Source organism: Toxorhynchites rutilus, chromosome 1 (assembly GCF_029784135.1).
Source record: "Toxorhynchites rutilus septentrionalis strain SRP chromosome 1, ASM2978413v1, whole genome shotgun sequence".
Taxonomy (NCBI): Eukaryota; Metazoa; Arthropoda; class Insecta; order Diptera; family Culicidae; genus Toxorhynchites; species Toxorhynchites rutilus.
The window spans coordinates 121560613-121579726 of NC_073744.1; the positions used below are offsets into that span (position 1 = coordinate 121560613).

The 19114-nt window shown below is 40.6% G+C and overlaps 1 protein-coding gene across 5 annotated transcripts in view; it reads right to left on the reverse strand.

The window, feature by feature from the left end:
- Nucleotides 1-538: 538 nt before the first annotated feature.
- LOC129763300 (RING finger protein unkempt) overlaps nucleotides 539-19114 on the reverse strand; it is a 30197-nt gene continuing 11621 nt past the window's right edge. For 2 of the 5 annotated variants that reach the window (XM_055762228.1, XM_055762227.1), the window contains exons 3-11: nucleotides 16716-17135; nucleotides 16445-16647; nucleotides 15845-16377; nucleotides 12058-12172; nucleotides 11770-11904; nucleotides 11443-11710; nucleotides 11040-11376; nucleotides 2200-2355; nucleotides 539-2129 (exon numbers count right to left, since the gene is read on the reverse strand). In XM_055762228.1, the coding sequence (XP_055618203.1) occupies nucleotides 1935-2129; nucleotides 2200-2355; nucleotides 11040-11376; nucleotides 11443-11710; nucleotides 11770-11904; nucleotides 12058-12172; nucleotides 15845-16377; nucleotides 16445-16647; nucleotides 16716-17135 (2362 nt within the window). In that variant the 3' untranslated portion in view covers nucleotides 539-1934. The remainder of the gene's footprint in view (nucleotides 2130-2199; nucleotides 2356-11039; nucleotides 11377-11442; nucleotides 11711-11769; nucleotides 11905-12057; nucleotides 12173-15844; nucleotides 16378-16444; nucleotides 16648-16715; nucleotides 17136-19114) is intronic. The other 3 variants (XM_055762230.1, XM_055762229.1, XM_055762231.1) reach the window with 3 other exon arrangements.

Consider the following 19114-nt stretch of genomic DNA (forward strand, 5'->3'; position numbering starts at 1 on the left):
GATCGAAATACTGATAAGGGGTGATTAGGGAGAGATTGAAAACGTTGACTAGAGGCATTGCTAGCGTAGGCAAACAGCATTTGAGGACCAAAACTAATATGTCCCAGGAAACGCAGTTTGACGACGCTGCACGTATATTGCAGCAACGTTTGATTCTTGCAGTCGTCGTAAGTGGTACCGTGGTGGCGAGCGCTGATGTTTTTTGTTATTGGCGACTGACAGCTTGGAACGTAGATGAATTGACATTTTGGAATCATTGTATGCGGAAACTTTTCGGAACGGGCCAAACGCGTATGAGAATTTTACAGTTTTGATTATACAATTTTTTGAAAACTAGGAATGAGTTTGTTTCCTCATAATTTTCATGCATTACATCAATAAAATGGGAAAAAAATAAATAATTTGTTCTTATCGTGAATACTATCAATGTTATTTTCGATTATTGGTCGATATTTTTCGATGTTTATAGGTTGCAACGCTGATTGTAAAGTGACATTCACAAAACTAAACTAAACTAAGGAACGAAATAAAAGGCATATTTGTTGTAAACGAATAAAACGAATAATACTTAAGAATCAGTTTACTGTGATGATTATATAATTATAAAATCAATCTTGTCCAGTTCAATTACAAAGAATAACTTCGCCTAACAACTCTTGACCCAAAATACCTCTCTTGCTTTCCCTGGGATCAACTGGGACTCGTTTATACTTCATTTCTACTACATTTCACGGTTCACATTTGTATGTATTCTGAAAATCAAATATTATATCAAACCTATCGCTCCCACGATATTCTCTCGTTGAACTGATTATCAATTAGTATTGTTGTTTGCTACCTATCAAAAATAGGATCACTAGAGTATAATATTAGTTATATATCTGCTCTCAGTTTCAAGCCATATAATTGTTCAGATTTTAGGTTTTATTTAAAAAAAGGTATTTAGAAATAATATTATATTTTTTCTAACTGCTTTTTGTTATATTTTTTTTCTCTCGGAACATTCAAATGTGGATTTTCCACGCGTCCATTCGTGCTAGCAGAACGTAGAAATTAAAAAAAATCGCTAGAGGCAAATAAACAAAAAACGAATTGGGTTATTCTAAAGATTAAATTAATTCGCGCAATAAATTATAAATATACCTACGTTTTAATACAATATATATGTATAGATCACGTCTAATTCACGTGCCTCACTAATTTATCCTGCGCGTAGTCATAGTTTATGCTAACAAAAAAGTGTATGGAAAATGCATTATTGTTTGCGAAGCTCCACCATTCATCACTAACTTCGCTGTACGCAAATAATTCGAATGTTTTTTTTCTATCTCACATGTTACAAAAAACAGCTTGTAATGAACTAATAATCAATAAAAAAAAATGACTTATACTCTCTGATTCCGTTTTGCGGAATCGATCAAACTATAGTTACCGCTGTGCCTAAACGCATTGTTAAATTTATTTTATCTTCCTCGATTGTTCAGTCCAACTGGTTAGAGTATTGCATTATTGTAACTCATTCATATTGAAAAATTTGTAAGTCTTCTGAAGAGCAAAATCAAAACTACTAATGTCACAATTTTTACGCGCATCTATGTATTTATAGTGAACTTTCCTCACTTTAATTTCTCACATTGAAAATTGGTTTTGCATTTTGTTCATGGAAATATCACTTTTTGTCACTGCCCCACGTGTCTCGAGAATATCTATAAAATTCGATCCGGGAATCTCTGCTTTTCAAATTATTATTTCAAAATATACAGCTAAAATTGCTAATTATTTGTTGAATAGTGGTGGTAGCTGTGATTATGCCTGCTATAGAAGGACATCAACAAACATAGTTTTTTTTCTAATATTTGTTGAATGTTTAGCAATTTGTTGTGTTTTTGTAGCTATCCAGAGGTGCGATTTTGTTTCAAATGTCAAATGCATTTTTACGCCTGCGATGTTACCGGAGTCTGACAGTAGGGACATTCGCGCTGTGTTGTAGCACACGAGTCACACAATACGTAATGATTACACGGTACGAGTGTCACAGAACGATTGTTCTCCTCACATTTCATACACTTTGTAGCTGTCTCAAGATAGAGAACCTTCTCCACCTCCTCGATTTCGGCGCGCAACTTAGCCTATTATAGAGTGAAGAAGCAGTTTGAAAGTAGTTTTGAAATTCCCATAACACAATCCCACTATACTTACTTGAATGTTCTTCAACTTCGGGAGAGACATTCCCCGAAGGTCACTTGCACGATAGTTTGTCGTGCTGTTTCCGCTTATGCTGAGCTGTTCTAGCTTCTCCTTGAGCGCTTTCACGTGAGATAGGGCCTCATCACGTTGCTGTTCGGCTATCACTGTCTGAAATTGAAACAACATTTTCATTTATCATAACGCCTTGTCATGACAACCTTTTTTCATATGTGCATATGTGCCAACACACGTTAATCACGGTGTCGCGGGCCGAAAAAATAATAAAAAAATAAAGAAGGGACACGACGGCATTGTAAACATAGGAATCAAAATTATTGCCGACGAGAACAAACATTATAGAATTTTTAGAACGAAATCCTACGAAATACTACAAACATTTGGCACCATTTACAAGAATCAATGAATCAATGCTTTCGCTGAGTAAGGGTCGCGTACGCTTGGCTATTACTACTATATTACTACTCTCATACTTTCAGCATTAACATGTACTGTTGATTGCTCGCTGTCTAGAGCGACATTGAAGCACTGAACTTATTGAATATGCATCTCAGTATCTCTGAGCAAAATTACATTTTTAACGCTCCCAAAAACAACGTCCCAAAGAACACGTAGAACGGTAACAGAAAATCCGAACCGTCTCAGTTGTGTTGTGGTGGTAGTAAACGAATTTCATGATTAAAGAATGAAATGTAGGAAATTTATTGAATTTGAATTTTTCATGTTTTTCTTTGGAAAATTAAAGGGTGTGTTACATCAAATTGCATCACGGAAAAAACGCTGTAGAAATTTAATTTTTAGGAATTATATCTTCAGCTTTCGCTTATAATCAAATAAGAGTGTATAGATCACGTTGGCCATGCTTCACTGTCAATTTTTCGTAAATTTGGAAAAATGTCGTCGAACGAAAAAAAGCGTCGTGAATTAATCTTGTGCACTCATTTCGAGAATCCGGAGTTGTCACATCGGGACATCGGTAAGATGCTGGGAATCGTCCAATCCACGGTCAGCAGAGTACTAAAACGATACTTCGAGAACCTAACCATCGACCGGAAGGTGAAGAACGGCAAAAATGGATGCTCCGTCAGTGAAAAAGATCACAAGCGCGTAGTTAAGCAGTTTAGACGTGATCCGAGAAGTTCGGTCCGCTGAATTTGTCAAGTTCATTCGTCCAGCGGACCAAGCAGCGGGAGGGCCTGCGTACATACAAGGTTCAGAAGGCTCCTAACCGCGACGAAAGGCAAAACATGGTGGGGAAGACGCGAGCCCGGAAGCTGTACACCGAAATGCTGACGAAGCCGCATTGCCTGGTATGGCCGACGAAACCTACGTCAAAGCGGACTTTCGTCAGCTGCCGGGCCTGTTGTTCTTCTCCGCAGAGGACAAATTCAGTATTCCGGAGGAGATTCGCAAGCAGAAACTATCCAAGTTTGCCAAAAAGTACATGGTGTGGCAAGCGATCTGCTCTTGCGGAAAGCGGAGCGCCCCCTTCGTGATGACCGGCACGGTAAACGGGCAGGTTTACTTTAAGGAGTGCCTACAGAAGCGCTTACTACCACTATTGAAGCAGCACGAGGGCCCCACCATCTTCTGGCCGGATCTCGCTTCGTGCCACTATTCAAAGGACGTGTTGGAGTGGTACGAAGCCAACGGGGTCACCTTCGTGCCAAAGGAATGAACGCGCCCAACGCGCCGGACCTTTGCCCAATAGAGAAATATTGGGCGATTATGTAGCAGGCCCTCCGGAAGAACCCAAAAGTTGTCAAATCGGAGGCGGACCTCAAGAGAAAATGGATTTCTGTTCAAAAAAAAACTACAACCTGACGTTGTACAAACCTTATGGACGGGGTAAAGAGGAAGGTGCGAGCATACGGGCTTGGGCTCGAAGTATGAATAAAAAGAAAATGCCAAAAGTTGTTTAATCGTTTTTATTTTACTGTCTAAAATTTTCAAAAGGATCGGTCTACTGGGCGAATTCCTACAGCGTTTTTTCCGTGATGCAATTTGATGTGACACACCCTTTACTATCAATGTTCAACTCGTAACATTTTGATATATGAACTATCACGATTTACATGTTCTGCAAAACTTTTTTGTTTTCAGAAACATGTCAAAGGCGATAATTTACACACAGAAATTATTTTTTCAGTTGGCTCAAAAATGCGAAATTTTCCAAAAACTATAAAATATAGAAAGGTGACGTCTTCGATAAAAGTTCATATTTTAATAATTTTAATTCTGAGATGGATCGCTATGTTGACTTTACACAAAATCAAGATTAATTGTAATTTTTTCAAAGAAAACATGAAAAAGTTGTTGTTAGTAAAAAAAAATCCCTGTAAAAGTGCCCATCTTCCGATGTACGAACGACTTGTTGGAAATTGTGAGGAACATTCATATTATTTTAAGAATTCAAAAAAAAGTTTTCGAGAAAAATGAGTTTTAGTTTTTCAAATAATTTTCTTTTCAGCGATTTTTTTAATTTTCTGGTGTTTTTTATAAAAAATTTAAACAATTTCCTATTTTTCATCCTTTGACCAGAATTTTGTAGGAATCATAGTTTTTTTTATTATAATTTTTTGTAGAAAATAAGGAAAAAATCACCCTTTTCAAGGAGTAGTCTTTTTTTTAATATTTCAAGTATGCAAAGTTGCTTTAAAAACCATGTGATTACACCCACAACGTTTCATTGTTATCTGAGATGGTGCTGCCGATTCCTAAGACTAGTTTTCATGAAATTCGTCAGTAGCGACAGCAACTGTTGCGGAATAAATGTTCACATTCTGTTTTCCACCGAAGAACATAGCTCTCAGCACTGAAAAATACCTTTTTCACATCCGGCTTGAAATGCGCTGCAATTTAAGGTCGATGTCAACCTGGAAATAATGCTTGAATTCAAGTAAATTCTGTTGTCGATTGGACAAAAGTCACCAATGAGTCATTCACGATTTATCAGTCATCCTTCCTCAAAGGCGAGTGTTTAGTTTAGTTTTCCAAATTGGAATTTTTCAGGGCTAGAGGCGAATGAAATGAGGTCGATAGTAATTTTGTCGATAGCAAAAAATGTACGACTTTTGTCCAATCGTACAGTACAGTAACAGTACGTGTTGATTTTGAGAGTTAATTTGAAAATCCGCTCAAATTGGCGTTTTTCGAATTGGCCTTCTCGAAACGTTCACGCCCCACTCAAAGAAAGCATTTCTTCATCGACCCTTGTCAGTACTACATGGAGTGTTAGCCATCCCTAGTCGGCTGCGCATCTTCACCAATAAGTCCCTCGGTGATCGAGGAAAAACAACCCTACCTGTGACGGATCGACACCACAGGAACGGTAGGTCTGTCGTCGGTCGGGGTAAGTGAAAGAGGAGAAAAAGAATCATAAACAAATCGATAACGTGTGCTAGTTGAAATTAAGAATTTGCAAGTGAATTTCGCAATACTTAAAATTAATTATATATACTTATTATCTAGTGAGTACAACTATAATAACCAAGCCTAAACATATCCTAAACAAACTTATATTCTAGCTTAATACTATCGAGGATTACATATAGATTAATCTAATTTCTAACCTAGTAAATACCAAGAAAACGATTGTTCCTGCTCTTGAAATTAAAAGGAATTATTAAGGGGACTAAACGTGAGTAAAACTGTGAAAATAGGAAATGTACTTATAACTATAATTGTTTCCTACGTATAATTTAAAACTAATATTTTATACATATGTGCAATTCCCAGGGAAATTATAATTCGCCTTACGGACCTCAAACATCGGGTTCTAAAATTATAATTCCGGAAGAAACCCCCCTCCGTTGTTACCACTCGTAACATGGAGTTTCATTCAAATTATAATTTTTGAGTCCTACACTAACAATGCGGTCTTGTCTTGGACACCATCCGTTTTTTTTTTGGCCCGCGACGCCATGACCATCACGTGTATGTGGTCCCTCTGAAAAAAGATTGAGAACCGCTGTTTTCGATAATTCTTGACAGATCCATGAACATGTGGTCTGGCGATGACATACTGTAAAAGTATTTTCTCGTATTCTACTATTCCTGTCCTTTTTCTTCAGAGTTCTGTACAAAAGTATTTGTAGTTTGTAACATTAACCGGAAAACGATGTCTACCAGCCACACTTTTCTTTAGAGAAAATAATATGCAATGAGCAAGTCTTTTTTCCGGCCTACAATTCAACATTCTCAATGCGATAAAAATATTGGTTGTTTGAAGCTGAAGTACACGTCTTTCAAACATTTTTTTTCTAACTTCAACATATGGCGAAAAGTACGACATTCGTCACTATAAATCCATAAAGTCATACTTGTACACCTAACATATTTTTGAATGCGGTCGCCATTTAATATCACCCCAATTAGCTAGAGCGCGACAATCTTTCTCCATCTGTTAGGGACGTTTTGAATCCGCCCAAGTGATCATACTATCGCAGGATAATGGAAAACGGAGCAGAACAAAAAACGTAGTTACTCTCTAAGTGACGAAGATGGAATGAAAATTTTTATTTATTACCGTATCCATAGCAACGAGTATGTGTGTAGAAATGTGTAGAAATTGGATAAATAGTCAGGGTCGAATTTGCATCGATGTCACACGGTTGTGTAACCCGACACTCCTCCTCAATGATGCTGGTTCGATGTCTCGGTTGGATCTTTGACTTCGATGGCAGTTCGGTGTCTGTCTAGCTTCACGCGGTCCAACGGCTTCGTCATGATGTCGGCCTCTATGCGCTCGGTTGGCATGTAACGCAGATCAATGATTTGCTGCTGGTGTAGATCCTTCGTGAAAGCATATTTAGTATCTATGTGTTTGGAACGTCTCTCAAGACGTTGGGATTCGACAATCTTTATGCACGACTGGTTATCTTCCCATACGATGATAGGTTCCGCTTGAGCTTGTTGCAAGTCGTTCAGTAGTTTTCGGAACCACATTAGCTGCTGACATCCGTCCGCCAACGCTACGAATTCGGCCTCCGTCGAGGAAAGGGCGATACATGTTTGCTTCCGTGTTCCCCAGTCGACAAGACCGCCGCCGAACTTAAGCAGAAATCCGGAATGCGATTTTCTGTCTCCTTCGTCACCGGCCCAATCAGCGTCCACGAAGCACTCCATCTCGCCGCATCCGGATCCCAGGTGCAGACGATGGTTCTTTGTAGTCTTCAGATATCGAAGGACTCTCTTGGCTTCGGTCCAGTCGCGGTTTGTAGGGTTTGTAACTTTTCTGCCCAGCAGTGAGACGGATACGCAAATGTCCGGTCGGGTGTTGACCGAAACGTAAAGCAAACAGCCTACCAGACTACGGAATGACGTGTTTGTAGGTAATGCACACTCCTCCTTTTGCTTGAGGTATCCGGGGTCAATCGGCACTTTCGACGGCGTGGCTTCATCGTGTCCGAATCGTCGAATCATCTTTTCGGTGTAACTTGTTTGATCGAGAGTGTAATGGTCACCGTCTCTCGTCACGTGAATCCCCAAGAAGTGCTTGAGTTCGCCTAAACAGGATAACTTGAAGTGATGCTGGAGCTGTTGACGAATCTCCTCAAAATCTTCCTCGGAGTTACAGGCGACGACCATATCGTCCACGTATATGAGGATATAGGTCACCTCTCTGTCGTAGTTGCGGATATACAGACACGTATCGGCTTCAGCTTGGTGGAAGCCCATGGACTTGAAAACTCCGTCGATCTTCCTATTCCATGCTCGAGCGGACTGCTTGAGTCCGTAAATGCTGCGCTTGAGGTGGCAAACCATGCCATCGTGTCGATCGAAGCCAGCGGGTTGCTTCATATACATGTCTTCTTGCAGCTCCGCATACAGATAGGCGTTCTTGATATCGAGGTACTTGACCACCATCTGCTGCTTACTGGCCAAAACGAGGACTGTTCGGAGAGTCGTTTGACGTACGACGGGAGCGAATACCTCGTCGTAGTCTTGGCCGAATTTCTGTGCGAATCCCTGGGCGACTAGTCGTGCTTTGTGCCGCACCACTCGTCCGTGTTCGTTCTCCTTCTTCTTAAACGTCCACTTACAATCTACCGCCTTTCGACCTGGAGGTAGTTGTACGAGCTCCCACGTACCATTTTCTTTTAGCGCATCGATCTCCTCCTTCATTGCGACTTTCCAGGCAGCTGCTTCCGGACTGTTGATCGCTTCGGACTAGTTTTGGGGTTCTTCGTTTACGTGCTTCGTTACGTTGGTGACATCGTCGAATCGTTGGGGCGGGAAACTTTTCATAAGTCGTAGAGATCGCCTTGGTTTCCATTCCTCGATGTTGATTTCCTCTCCAAGTAGAGTATCTTCATCGCTGAAACCATAAAAATCGTCAACCGAATGGCTCCCAACCTCGCTTTCCTGTTCAGCGTTTTCTGCAGTCTCCGGTTGTGCTTCGGGTTCGTTCGAAATTTTTCGTGACAGAAAATTAAACTCCATCTCCTCAGCTTGATTGCTTCGTGTCGGCTCAACCGTTGGAATGGTGTCCGTGCCGCTCTCGATGAACTTGACGTCGCGGCTCACATGGATTTTCCGTTTGGCTGTATCGAGGAAACGATAGGCTTTGTGTTCGTTTGAATAGCCAACAAAAATCAATTTCTGTGCGGTGACATCCAGCTTCTTTCTCTTTGCCTTCGGAATGTGGACCCACGCTGTTCAACCGAAGATTCGCAGGTGGTCGACCTTGGGTATTACACCGTTCCAAAGCTCGTATGGTGTAACGTCGACTGGTTTCGTAGGCAAGACGTTTTGAAGATACACGGCCGTGTTGATCGCCTCCGCCCAGTATCGCTGATCCAGTTGTGCATCGAATAGCATGCACCGTACCATTTCGATAAGCGAGCGGTTCTTCCGCTCCGCAATCCCGTTTTGTTGCGGACTGTAGCCGGCGGTGTACTGGACTGAGATCCCTTCGCGCTTGTAGAAAGACCGCAACTGCATTCCGCTGTACTCACCGCCTTGATCCGAGCGTATGGCCTTGGGCGTCCGCCCGAAAAAAGTTTTGGCGAACGCAACGTACTCTTCAATTTGACTGCGACCTCCGACTTCTCCCTCAATAGGTAGAGTACACAATAGCGACTGTGGTCATCAATCATGGTCATAAAATATCGATAACCACTGATCGATGGCACCTCCACCGGACCGCAAACGTCCGTGTGCACCAGATCCATGGGCGCCTTTAATCTGGATTTGGATTCGCTCGGAAAAGGAGTGCGAGGAGTTTTGCCTTTCAAACAGCATGCACAGTTTTCGTCAACAGCGCATTCGTAAATCGTTTAACCATCCGCCAGATCAGCTTGCTGTAAACGTTCGATAGCTTTCGGGTCCCGATGACCGAATCTCCGATGCCAAACGTGCTTGCAATCTTTATTGTGGTGACCGCCCGCCACCATTACAGTATCTTCCGGTTGCTTGATTTGGTACAGGCCTTCCTTAAGGTGTGCCACGGCGACGACAACCTCTCTATATAGAATACGACAACCAGCGACATCGAAAACGACCGTGGCTTGCTTCTGGACGAGTGCCGGTACGGACAACAGGTTCATAGATAGACTAGGAGTGTACAGGGCAAAACTTAATGTAACATCCCGACGAAAACCTTGTTCATCTGCGCACTCGATGACACAGGAACCTTCACCACGTACGACCGCTTGCTTGCCGTCTGCCAGGTTAACAAATTTAACTTCACTTTCACGCAGCTCCCGGAATAACTTTCGATCAGCGACGGTATGTCGCGTTGCGCCGGAATCTACAATCCATGGTTTGGTTCTACTGCTTTCTATTGCTCCTCCTGCAGCTAGGGCGAAGGACACGGATTCCTTCTTGTTGGAGGGTTTCTCAGCACTTTTGAACCCCTTCTCCGAGTCACGAACCAACTTCCGGCATTCGTTCTGCTTGTTTCCCGGCTTCTTGCAGTAGTGACAAACGATTTGTTTTTTCTTCTTACCGTCGTGAATGACTTTCAATGCCGAACTCGAACTGGAACCTTGCCGTTTCGCCGCTCCGTCGAACAGCTTCCGCTTGACCAACTCCAATGTTAGTTCGTCGTCGGAACGACTTTCGAGGGCTGTGGTTAAAGTGTCGAATGAGCTAGGGAGACTCCTTAGGATCATCGCAACCGTAAGGTTTTCTGCCAGTTCCTGGCCTGCATTGGCCAGACGGGAGAATAACTCCTCCATCTCGAACAAAAACTCCGCCATATCTTCGCCGTCGACGAAACGTTTGTCGCAAATACGTTTTAGGAGCGACACCTTCGACGTTAAACTGGTTTTCTGGTGGTGGTTTTGAAGCGCCGTCCAGACGGCTTTGGCCGTCGTCGATCCGCGAATCAGACCGTGTTGGTTATCTTCAACTAGTAGTCCGATGGTGGCCCTTGCCTTGGTGTCACCTGCATCCCACGTTGCTTGTGTCACCGTTTCCGGTTTCACTCCCGGCTCCACGTAGTACCAAAGATCCTCCCGCACGAGCAGCAACTCGATCTTGAAGCGCCAGGTTGGATAGTTGCTGTTATTCAGCTTTTGCAGCGAAAATCGATTTCCTTCCATCACTTTTCGCGATAATTAACCGTTTAATAAAATCACTTTTACTCCGCTGCTGGGCCCATAACCTATCGCAGGCATGGAAAACGGAGCAGAATAAAAAACGTAGTTACTCTCTAAGTGACGAAGATGGAATGAAAATTTTTATTTATTACCGTATCCATAGCAACGAGTATGTGTGTAGAAATGTGTAGAAATTGGATAAATAGTCAGGGTCGAATTTGCATCGATGTCACACGGTTGTGTAACCCGACACATACCGCATACAATAACCAATAACCTATAACCCACCTTCCGATTGCTTTCCTCCATTTGTGCTTTCCACGCTTCACATGCGTTCGTTGCCTGCATCACTTGCTCCTCCCAGTTGATCATTTGTGCATTTTTGTTTGCCAGCTCATCTCGCAATCGACCCATGTCGGATGCAACCAACGGTGACATTGAATAAGGATGGTTGGAGTTTGTACCCTTCGCAGCTGCTACGATTGCTGCCGCGGCCGCTTGTTGCTGCTGCTGCTGATGTTGATGTTGCACCGCGGCTGCCGCCTGTTGCATGTGATTGTCGAACAGGAGACTTGTGTTGTTGTTGCTAAGTTCATTGTTTAACGAGTTCAGTTCCGAAATACGGCTGTACATTTGAAGATAGTCGCGATTAAATGATTTGCAAGTAAACATGTATATCTCAGTATGTTACCTAAGTTCTGGGCTGGCAGAAAGACCACCATCGTTACCAGTCAGTGCAGGAGAAATAATGTGCGGCTGAAAGAAAAGACTATCGTTGCCACTGTGACCAAAAGAGTTGGCTAGTTTAGGCGCCGAACTGCTGGCCATGTGATGTGCTGTGCTGCCACCAAACATTGCATCGTTCATACCGAACAAGTTTGAATGCGAAGACGGACTGAAATTGTTGCTAAGTGAACTGCCGGGAATGTTAACGGGAGCTGATGTTCCTTGCAGAAGACCTGATACGGTAAGAATCATAAACAATAAGCTTTAATAACCTGAAAGTAATGAAACTAACCAGAAATTGAATTTGCCATAGGTGAACCGGGAATATTAACCGGTGCTGAACTACTGGTCAATAAACCTGAGGAGGCTATCCCAGCTGAAATTGAATTGTCTAGTCCATGAATGGTATCACGCCGCGTTATGTCGTCTGAGATATTGTGGAGTTAGACCACATGTTAGATAGACATGAAAAAAGTGTAAAGGAAAAAAAAACAATGAAATAACGCTACTAATTCAGGGAAAAATTACCGATGATTTGCGTTATTTACTTTGAAAAAAAAATACATTTGACAATACTTACATATACTTCCGTCTAATGAAGATGCAATATTCCTGAGATTAAATGTCAAACACATGCGTTTCCGTTGTTCTTTCTCTAGTGGGCCTATCGTGAGATCGTTGTCAATTGCCATAAGCTGCGAGGTGGTAGAAAAACAGAGAATTAGTATAGCTTGGATTTATTCAGAATGGGAGAGAAACGTCAAATACAGTAGTCAAAATGAAACGGGAGATATGGACGAAGGTCATGCCAATTCGTCTCAGGAGTTGGCAGCATGATCTCAATTAGCAGTGCAACGCTGTGGGTGTAGCATTGGTCATTTAAGCAACATTGCATACTTGAAATGTTAGGACTTGACCCCAGAGTGAGGAATCCGAGTATTTTCAAGTCCCAAAAAAGCGAGATAAATGAAAAAGATATGATGCACTTATGCACATCAATAATTATAATGAAAATCAAACATTAGATTTTGCTCTTCTAGAAATGAAAAAAGTGATGAAATTACAAAAATGAATAAAATGGAAGATGGGCATATTTGAAGAACGAAAGCCAATAGCGCTCACATGTACGTACTCACATGTCCACTCTTCTAGACAGATATGGGAACATTAGCGACGAAGTTCATACGCGTACAGCCAAATAAAAACTCTGATTTCAAACTTTTACAATCTTGTCAAATACCCAAATCAAAAATAAATTCCTTTTCAAATTTTCATTTTTAAATTTTTTAAGAGTATACCAAGCCCAGCGGATATTCTCTTTTAATCTTTTCGCCATTCTTCTAAAGAGGAGAGGTGTAGTTATCCTCAATTCAGTTCCTTACCAAAAACAGCAATTTATATAACACTCGGCTGAATGCTAATAACGAAGCTGTCAAAAACTTTTTTTAAGTACACTGAAAAAAAAATATTTTGAAAAATAAAATTCATATTTCTCAAAAACATATTTTTTGAAATTTCTCAAAAAAAATAATAGGTCTTACAATTTACAACAAGTCATCCGTACATTGGAAGATGGGCACTTTTACAGGGAATAACAACTTTTCCATGTTTTGTTTGAAAAAATTACAACTAATTCTAATTTAGTTCAAAGTCGAGATATCGATACTATTCGACAAAGTTTTAGATCTTATTGAAACATAGACTTTCGGCGTAGACGTCAACTTTCTATCTTTTATAGTTTCTGGAATATATAGCTTTTTTGTATGGAGGCTCTAGAAAAATTACTCGTAAAATTTTTGTGTGTAAGTTCTCGCGTTTGTCATATTACTGACGTGTTTCTCAATAGACTGAAGTTTGCGATAATTAACACACTAAAATGTTACGAGTTAAACATTAATAGTAATTTTGAAAAGAAAACATGAAAAAGTTGTTGTTAGGAAAACTTTTTCGCTGTAGCAGTACTCTTCTTTCGATGTATGGGTATTGTTGGAAATTATATGAGCTATTCATATAAATTTTGTTCGGAATTTTTTTAAAAACTTGTTTTTTAAAGCAAATAAACCAAATGCCAAATTTCTTAAAATCGCGTAAACTTTACTGTAATCTCGAAAAAAAAATCGTAAAAAATCGACTTTTCAGGCGAAAAACCAAACAAGTGTTTCATGCAATTCTAAGACATTTGGCACTTTTTTTTAAACCCCGATTTCCTTTACTCCTTCTTGGGTGATTTTGCGATTTTCAAAAAACTCAAACTTTGACGGCTGTGCGACACTAGTAAATGAAGTCCGAGTGAGCTGATATTTTGCATAGGGTAGTTTTCTGTGGAAATCAACATGAAAATTTAAACAATTTGTTTTTGAGAAAAAATAATTTTGTTTCAATGAAATTCCTTTATTTTCAATTTGTTTGATATTTTTGATCAAAAACTTGATCAATTTCTTGCATTTCATTTTTTAACCAACATTTTGTAGATTTTATAGCTTTTGACTCAAAATAAAAAAAAAAATTAAAAAAATCAATATTGCAAACTCGAAAGCTTTAAAAACTACAAATGTTGGTTATGTGAAATGTAGGAAATTATGCATGGTTCCATTAAAAATATCAAACAAAAAAATTTAAATTAAAATCCATTTTTCTCAAAAAAAAGTATGTAAATTTTGAATAAAACATAACCTGAATAGCCCATACAATTACCAACAAGTCATACATACATCAGAAGGACACTGCTACAGGGAAGGAGTATTCCTAGCAACGAATTTTTCATGTTTTCTTTGAAAAATTACTACTAATGTTTATCTCGTAATATTTTCATGCGTAAACTAGCTGACCCGGCAAACTTCGTCCCGCCCAAATTGAATTTTTTGTTATCAATACCTTCAAACATTCACGTTTTCTTACTAAGCAATCGTTCATGTGTCCAATCGCAGAACTGTTCATTGATTGATATTCTAATTGGCCTTTTACAATTTCCTTTCAGTATAAATAGTACTTCTACTAAAATTCGTCATTATAATACAAAATTATTTTGTATCATACAATCCTCGTTCAAGATTTTTCAATCACTTGCAAATAACATGTTTCTCCGTTATATGGAATACGTGTTTGATACAGAAAACATAATAAAATGAAGACGTCTCAAATCGGACGATTAGTTCCTCGAGTTTTGCGCTTACTAACACATTCGGCGATCCGTTTTTATTTATGTGGTTGAAACATATAGGAGTGCGTTTTTTTCACCTGAAAATCCATTTCCACTTTCGAGGATCAATTTCGTTAGCGCAAACATCGAATGGACTAACAACGCTTGCCACAATGTAATTGTAGAACATAAGCAAATTCAATTTTCCGAATTTTCCCATTTTACTTCAGAGTTTTCCAAAAGAAGGCGTATCGAACCACCACAAAAACATTGTTTGCCTCCTGAAACCTCTACGTGCCAAAATGGTTCCATTTGCTTCATTAATTCTCGAGTTATGGAGAAATTTGTGTTTTATTTGTATGGCAGTCCCCCCTTAGAGAGGGGGGGAAGGATCTCGACTTACTATAGAAACATTTATTGCTACCTGAAACCTTCGCATGCCAAATTTGGTTCCATTTGATTAATTTGTTCTTGAGTTATGTAGAAATTTGTATTTCACTTGTATGGGAGCCCCCTCTTGGAGAAAAGATTTTTATGAATAAAATATATATTTTTCAGAAACTATAAAAGATAGAAAGTTGACATCTCCGACTAAAGTTCACATTTAGGTAACATCTAAACCTTTGTCGAATCGCTATCTTGACTTTAAACAAAATTAGGATTAGTTGTAATTTTGACGTGGGACTACGTTTACCAGGAATATATGGGAGGTAAGACGAAAACCGAAACACAGAACATGTAGAAAAAATGGAAGATTTCAAATAATTCTAACTTTTAGCAATTTTCAATAATAGCGTTATCTAAACGCCCTAACTGCCACGTTTTGATTGGACCGATTTGATTTGCGCAATTTTTTGTGGGTTTTTCAGTCATGAATTTTTGTAAAACAATTAAGAAAAACTTTGATCGTTTAATTTTCTTTTAAATACTCGCATGTTTCAAGTACGCAGTTGCTCAAATGACTAATGTCTTTACACCCACAACGTTTCACTGCAATCTGGCATTATGCCGCCAATGGCCAGTCGTGCTGGTATGGAATTCGTCTATGAAAGAATTTGAATATCAGTTCTTGGGTCAGTCAATGTCATGTGTCAAAAAAAATATGTGAAGTTCAGCAATTATGAAGGTTCAAAATTTCTGCCGCGGGAATGGTTACAAAAAAAAGAGTAGAACATAATTCGAAGATGAACAAAAAATTAGTCCGCTATAGTTCCGCTTGTTCCCCCACCTGTGCCCTCAGCTCGGGTGTAAACTCCGGGAAGTTGTTAGACAGTAGTGAGCTAGCAGCAGTACCGCCATTATTAAACATAGTTGACTGTAAACTACCAAGACTGGACTGGTTGGTTTGATTGTGACTGCTGCTACCATTGCAATTTGCGCCCGTGGCGACGCCTAGCAGGTTATTACTATGCTTTTGTTGTAGCTGTGAACCAGGTGCTTTGTTGTGGGAACTATTATTCGAGCCAAGACTGCTGGTGCTTGCCGACTCGCTACTCTCGGCGCTACCGTTCTGCAGCAGCTGGAAGAACGAGTGAAAATTCTGCGGTTCAAGTTCAAATGGTAGATTCTCCTGCCGTCCTCCGTCCAGATAGCTTAGTACACTCACCGCTAGCTCGTGTTTGTCCTTCTTGCTAAGCGGGCAACCAAGTCCTCCTCCCCCTCCCCCTCCACTATCTGGCAGAACAGACGATATCATATCGCTGAGAGCGAGAGCTTGGCTATCTAAATCACGGCCTGTCAAATCATCCGTCAATACGTAGGCTGTGGTAAGCAAACAAAAAATCATATTAATTAATAGTATAAATCTGAACGATTTAACATATCTTACGTTCGACGTGAGCAAACGCACAAAACACCGACCGTGGACAATATCCGGCTTGTTGGACATCGTTGCACTTTGTCGATTTATAAATCTCCGGGTGGAATTGCTGTTCAGTACGCGTATGACAGTACTGACAATTATCGGCGGCTTCACAATTTGCCGGTTCACCCCACTCTTCGCCATGCTTTACATTTGGGCATGGCGTTGATCTATTTCGCAGCGAACGAAAATCGACGTTACTCATCGCCAATCTAAATAGAACTCATTTTCTACTCACCTGTACTTATACTTTCTCGGACTTCGTCTTTTATCTTTGCTGTTGTGATATTGTGGACAAGCATATCCCTGTCTACAGAGTCTTGGGGGCCGTTTGCATGGTTCTGTCTTATAATTGGCCAATACATAGTTGGTGTCCTGCCATTTTGGATCTTCGTTCATCAGGTTGCGTTCCTTATCCAACACATTAGGTCCATTCAAGCATTCGCCGCTCGCTTCAGCGGCTTGTAACGCTTCCAATTCCTTTATGTCATAAACCGGTGGCCGTTGATCGTGGATACCATGTGCAAACGCGCAGTGATGACCATTTTTGACGCAATAGCCACGGGCATCCGTATCATGAACGCACATGCACGTCTTATAGTAGCGCAGATGATAGCGCCTCTCGGTATCGCCAGCCGTGCGATGCAAAAATGGGCAACTGTAACGAATAAAAACATCCAGTAATTTGTAGTTTTCCATTCCATCGTTTATAAGAGGCTTTAAATTTTACAGTTCATTCGCATCTGGTGTTTAGTAGGGTAGATAGGCAATATGATTAAGCGGGACGAAATGAGCCATCATTCGTTTGGGATTGTTATTGAACCAGTCACATCTATATCGTGTTAGACTCTTATTACGTATCTCCGTGAAACCCGTAGGCAAATTCATAGTTTGATAAAGATAATGGACAGCAGTGAAGAGTGGTACGTCAGTGCGACATGTAGCCTCAGTGCATTTTGTCCCGCGAGAAACACTTAAACATTATTTACGTTGTGCAGATCCTTTGCAGCTCCAACTGCTCGGATGATTTGGTAATGGTTTTACAATGGAGCCAGATAATGGGTTTGTAGATTATAATCTCTATATGGAACAACATTTCTACGATGTTACAACGAGAGAAATTCGGCAGCTGGTGTATGATTTAGCCGAAAGAAATGGTATGTCACACTCTTTCAACGGCCAAAAGCAATTAACCGGAATAGATTGGTTGGCTGGTTTTCGAAAGAGCAACCCACAATTCTCACTCCGGACACCAGAAGCATCCTCCGCCGCCAGAGCACAAGGATTCAATCGCGATGCATTCGGAAAATTCTACGAATTACTAGAGGACGTACAAAAATAAGATAATTAAACGTCGATGAGACACCAGTAACTATCTTTTTTTCCATATAAGCAGTAAGTAAACTTAAAAAATATTATCTTCATTCAACAGGTACGTACCAAAAATTCAAAAATTCTAACAGTGCGGGGAAAAAGGCAGATGGACGCCATAACTTAAGCTGAGCGCGGGGTGCAAATCGCAGGAAGGCTGCTTCAACCAGAAAAGCAGAAAAATCGGCTGTCCCCACATGAAGCCCTCAGTGTGTTGCAGACCAGCAAGGATATCCAACAGATAAAACAATTCAAGCGATCATCCAATACCCAAACCCAAAAAGAGGAACGAAAATCTTCCACAGGACACCCTATGTTGCTATTGTGCCCCAAATGAAATTCCTCTACGGGTGGCATTGGATGGAACCAATGTTATCGATGCCACTCGTATGTACCCACGAGATATTCTCTGTTCTTGATTTGAGTAACAGAGATTACACTAACGAGTTTGGGACCCAAATTATGGCCCCTAATCAGAAATCGGCACCAGACGTCGACACTGTAGCACTGTCATCGCGAATTAGGCTAGCTGACAGATGAAACGATGTGGTAGTGATCAAGGCGCCTAGAAGTATATACTAAGTTGGGCCAACTTGGGTTTTGTTTGTAAACAAAACACAATACGCTATTGCCGAAGCTCGCTCGTGATCAGTCTGTCTCTTTCACGCTACAAGCAAATAATTCCCCTTATACTTTCTTCCGTGCTGTTTTCATATACCGCTCCCCTAACCAACTTAGTGACGAAACGGCCTCACATAGTACCATAGACCCGTCTGAGGATAGTCAGCGGACTATGAAGAAATTCGCCTTCGTTTTCAATTGGAAATGAGTTTTGGCTCCCTCCAGCAGTTTCTCCGTCAAAATGACTCAAAAGTCATTCGGGTAGAGATGGGTGAACGCTCACGTGCCGTTCATTTGAGCCGGTTCATCAGAACGAGCGTACGATACACGGTTATTTACAAATGAAACACGGTTCAAAAAAGAGTTTTGGTTTAAAAGAAAGCCTCGATTCAAAAAAGAGCCACGGTTCAAAAAAGAGTCGTGGTTCAAAGTAGAATCTCGGTTCATAAAAGGACCCTGGTTCAAGGAAGAACCGTGACGTACTAGAATACAGTTGTGAAAAATGCAAATCGAACAAACAAAATTCCATTATATATACAGGGCACACTCGATTATATACAGTCTCCGATTTCTTCTCACTGCGATTCGCACCCCGCGCACAGCTGAAGTATAAAACATTTTTCTAGTTTGTTTTTTATACATATA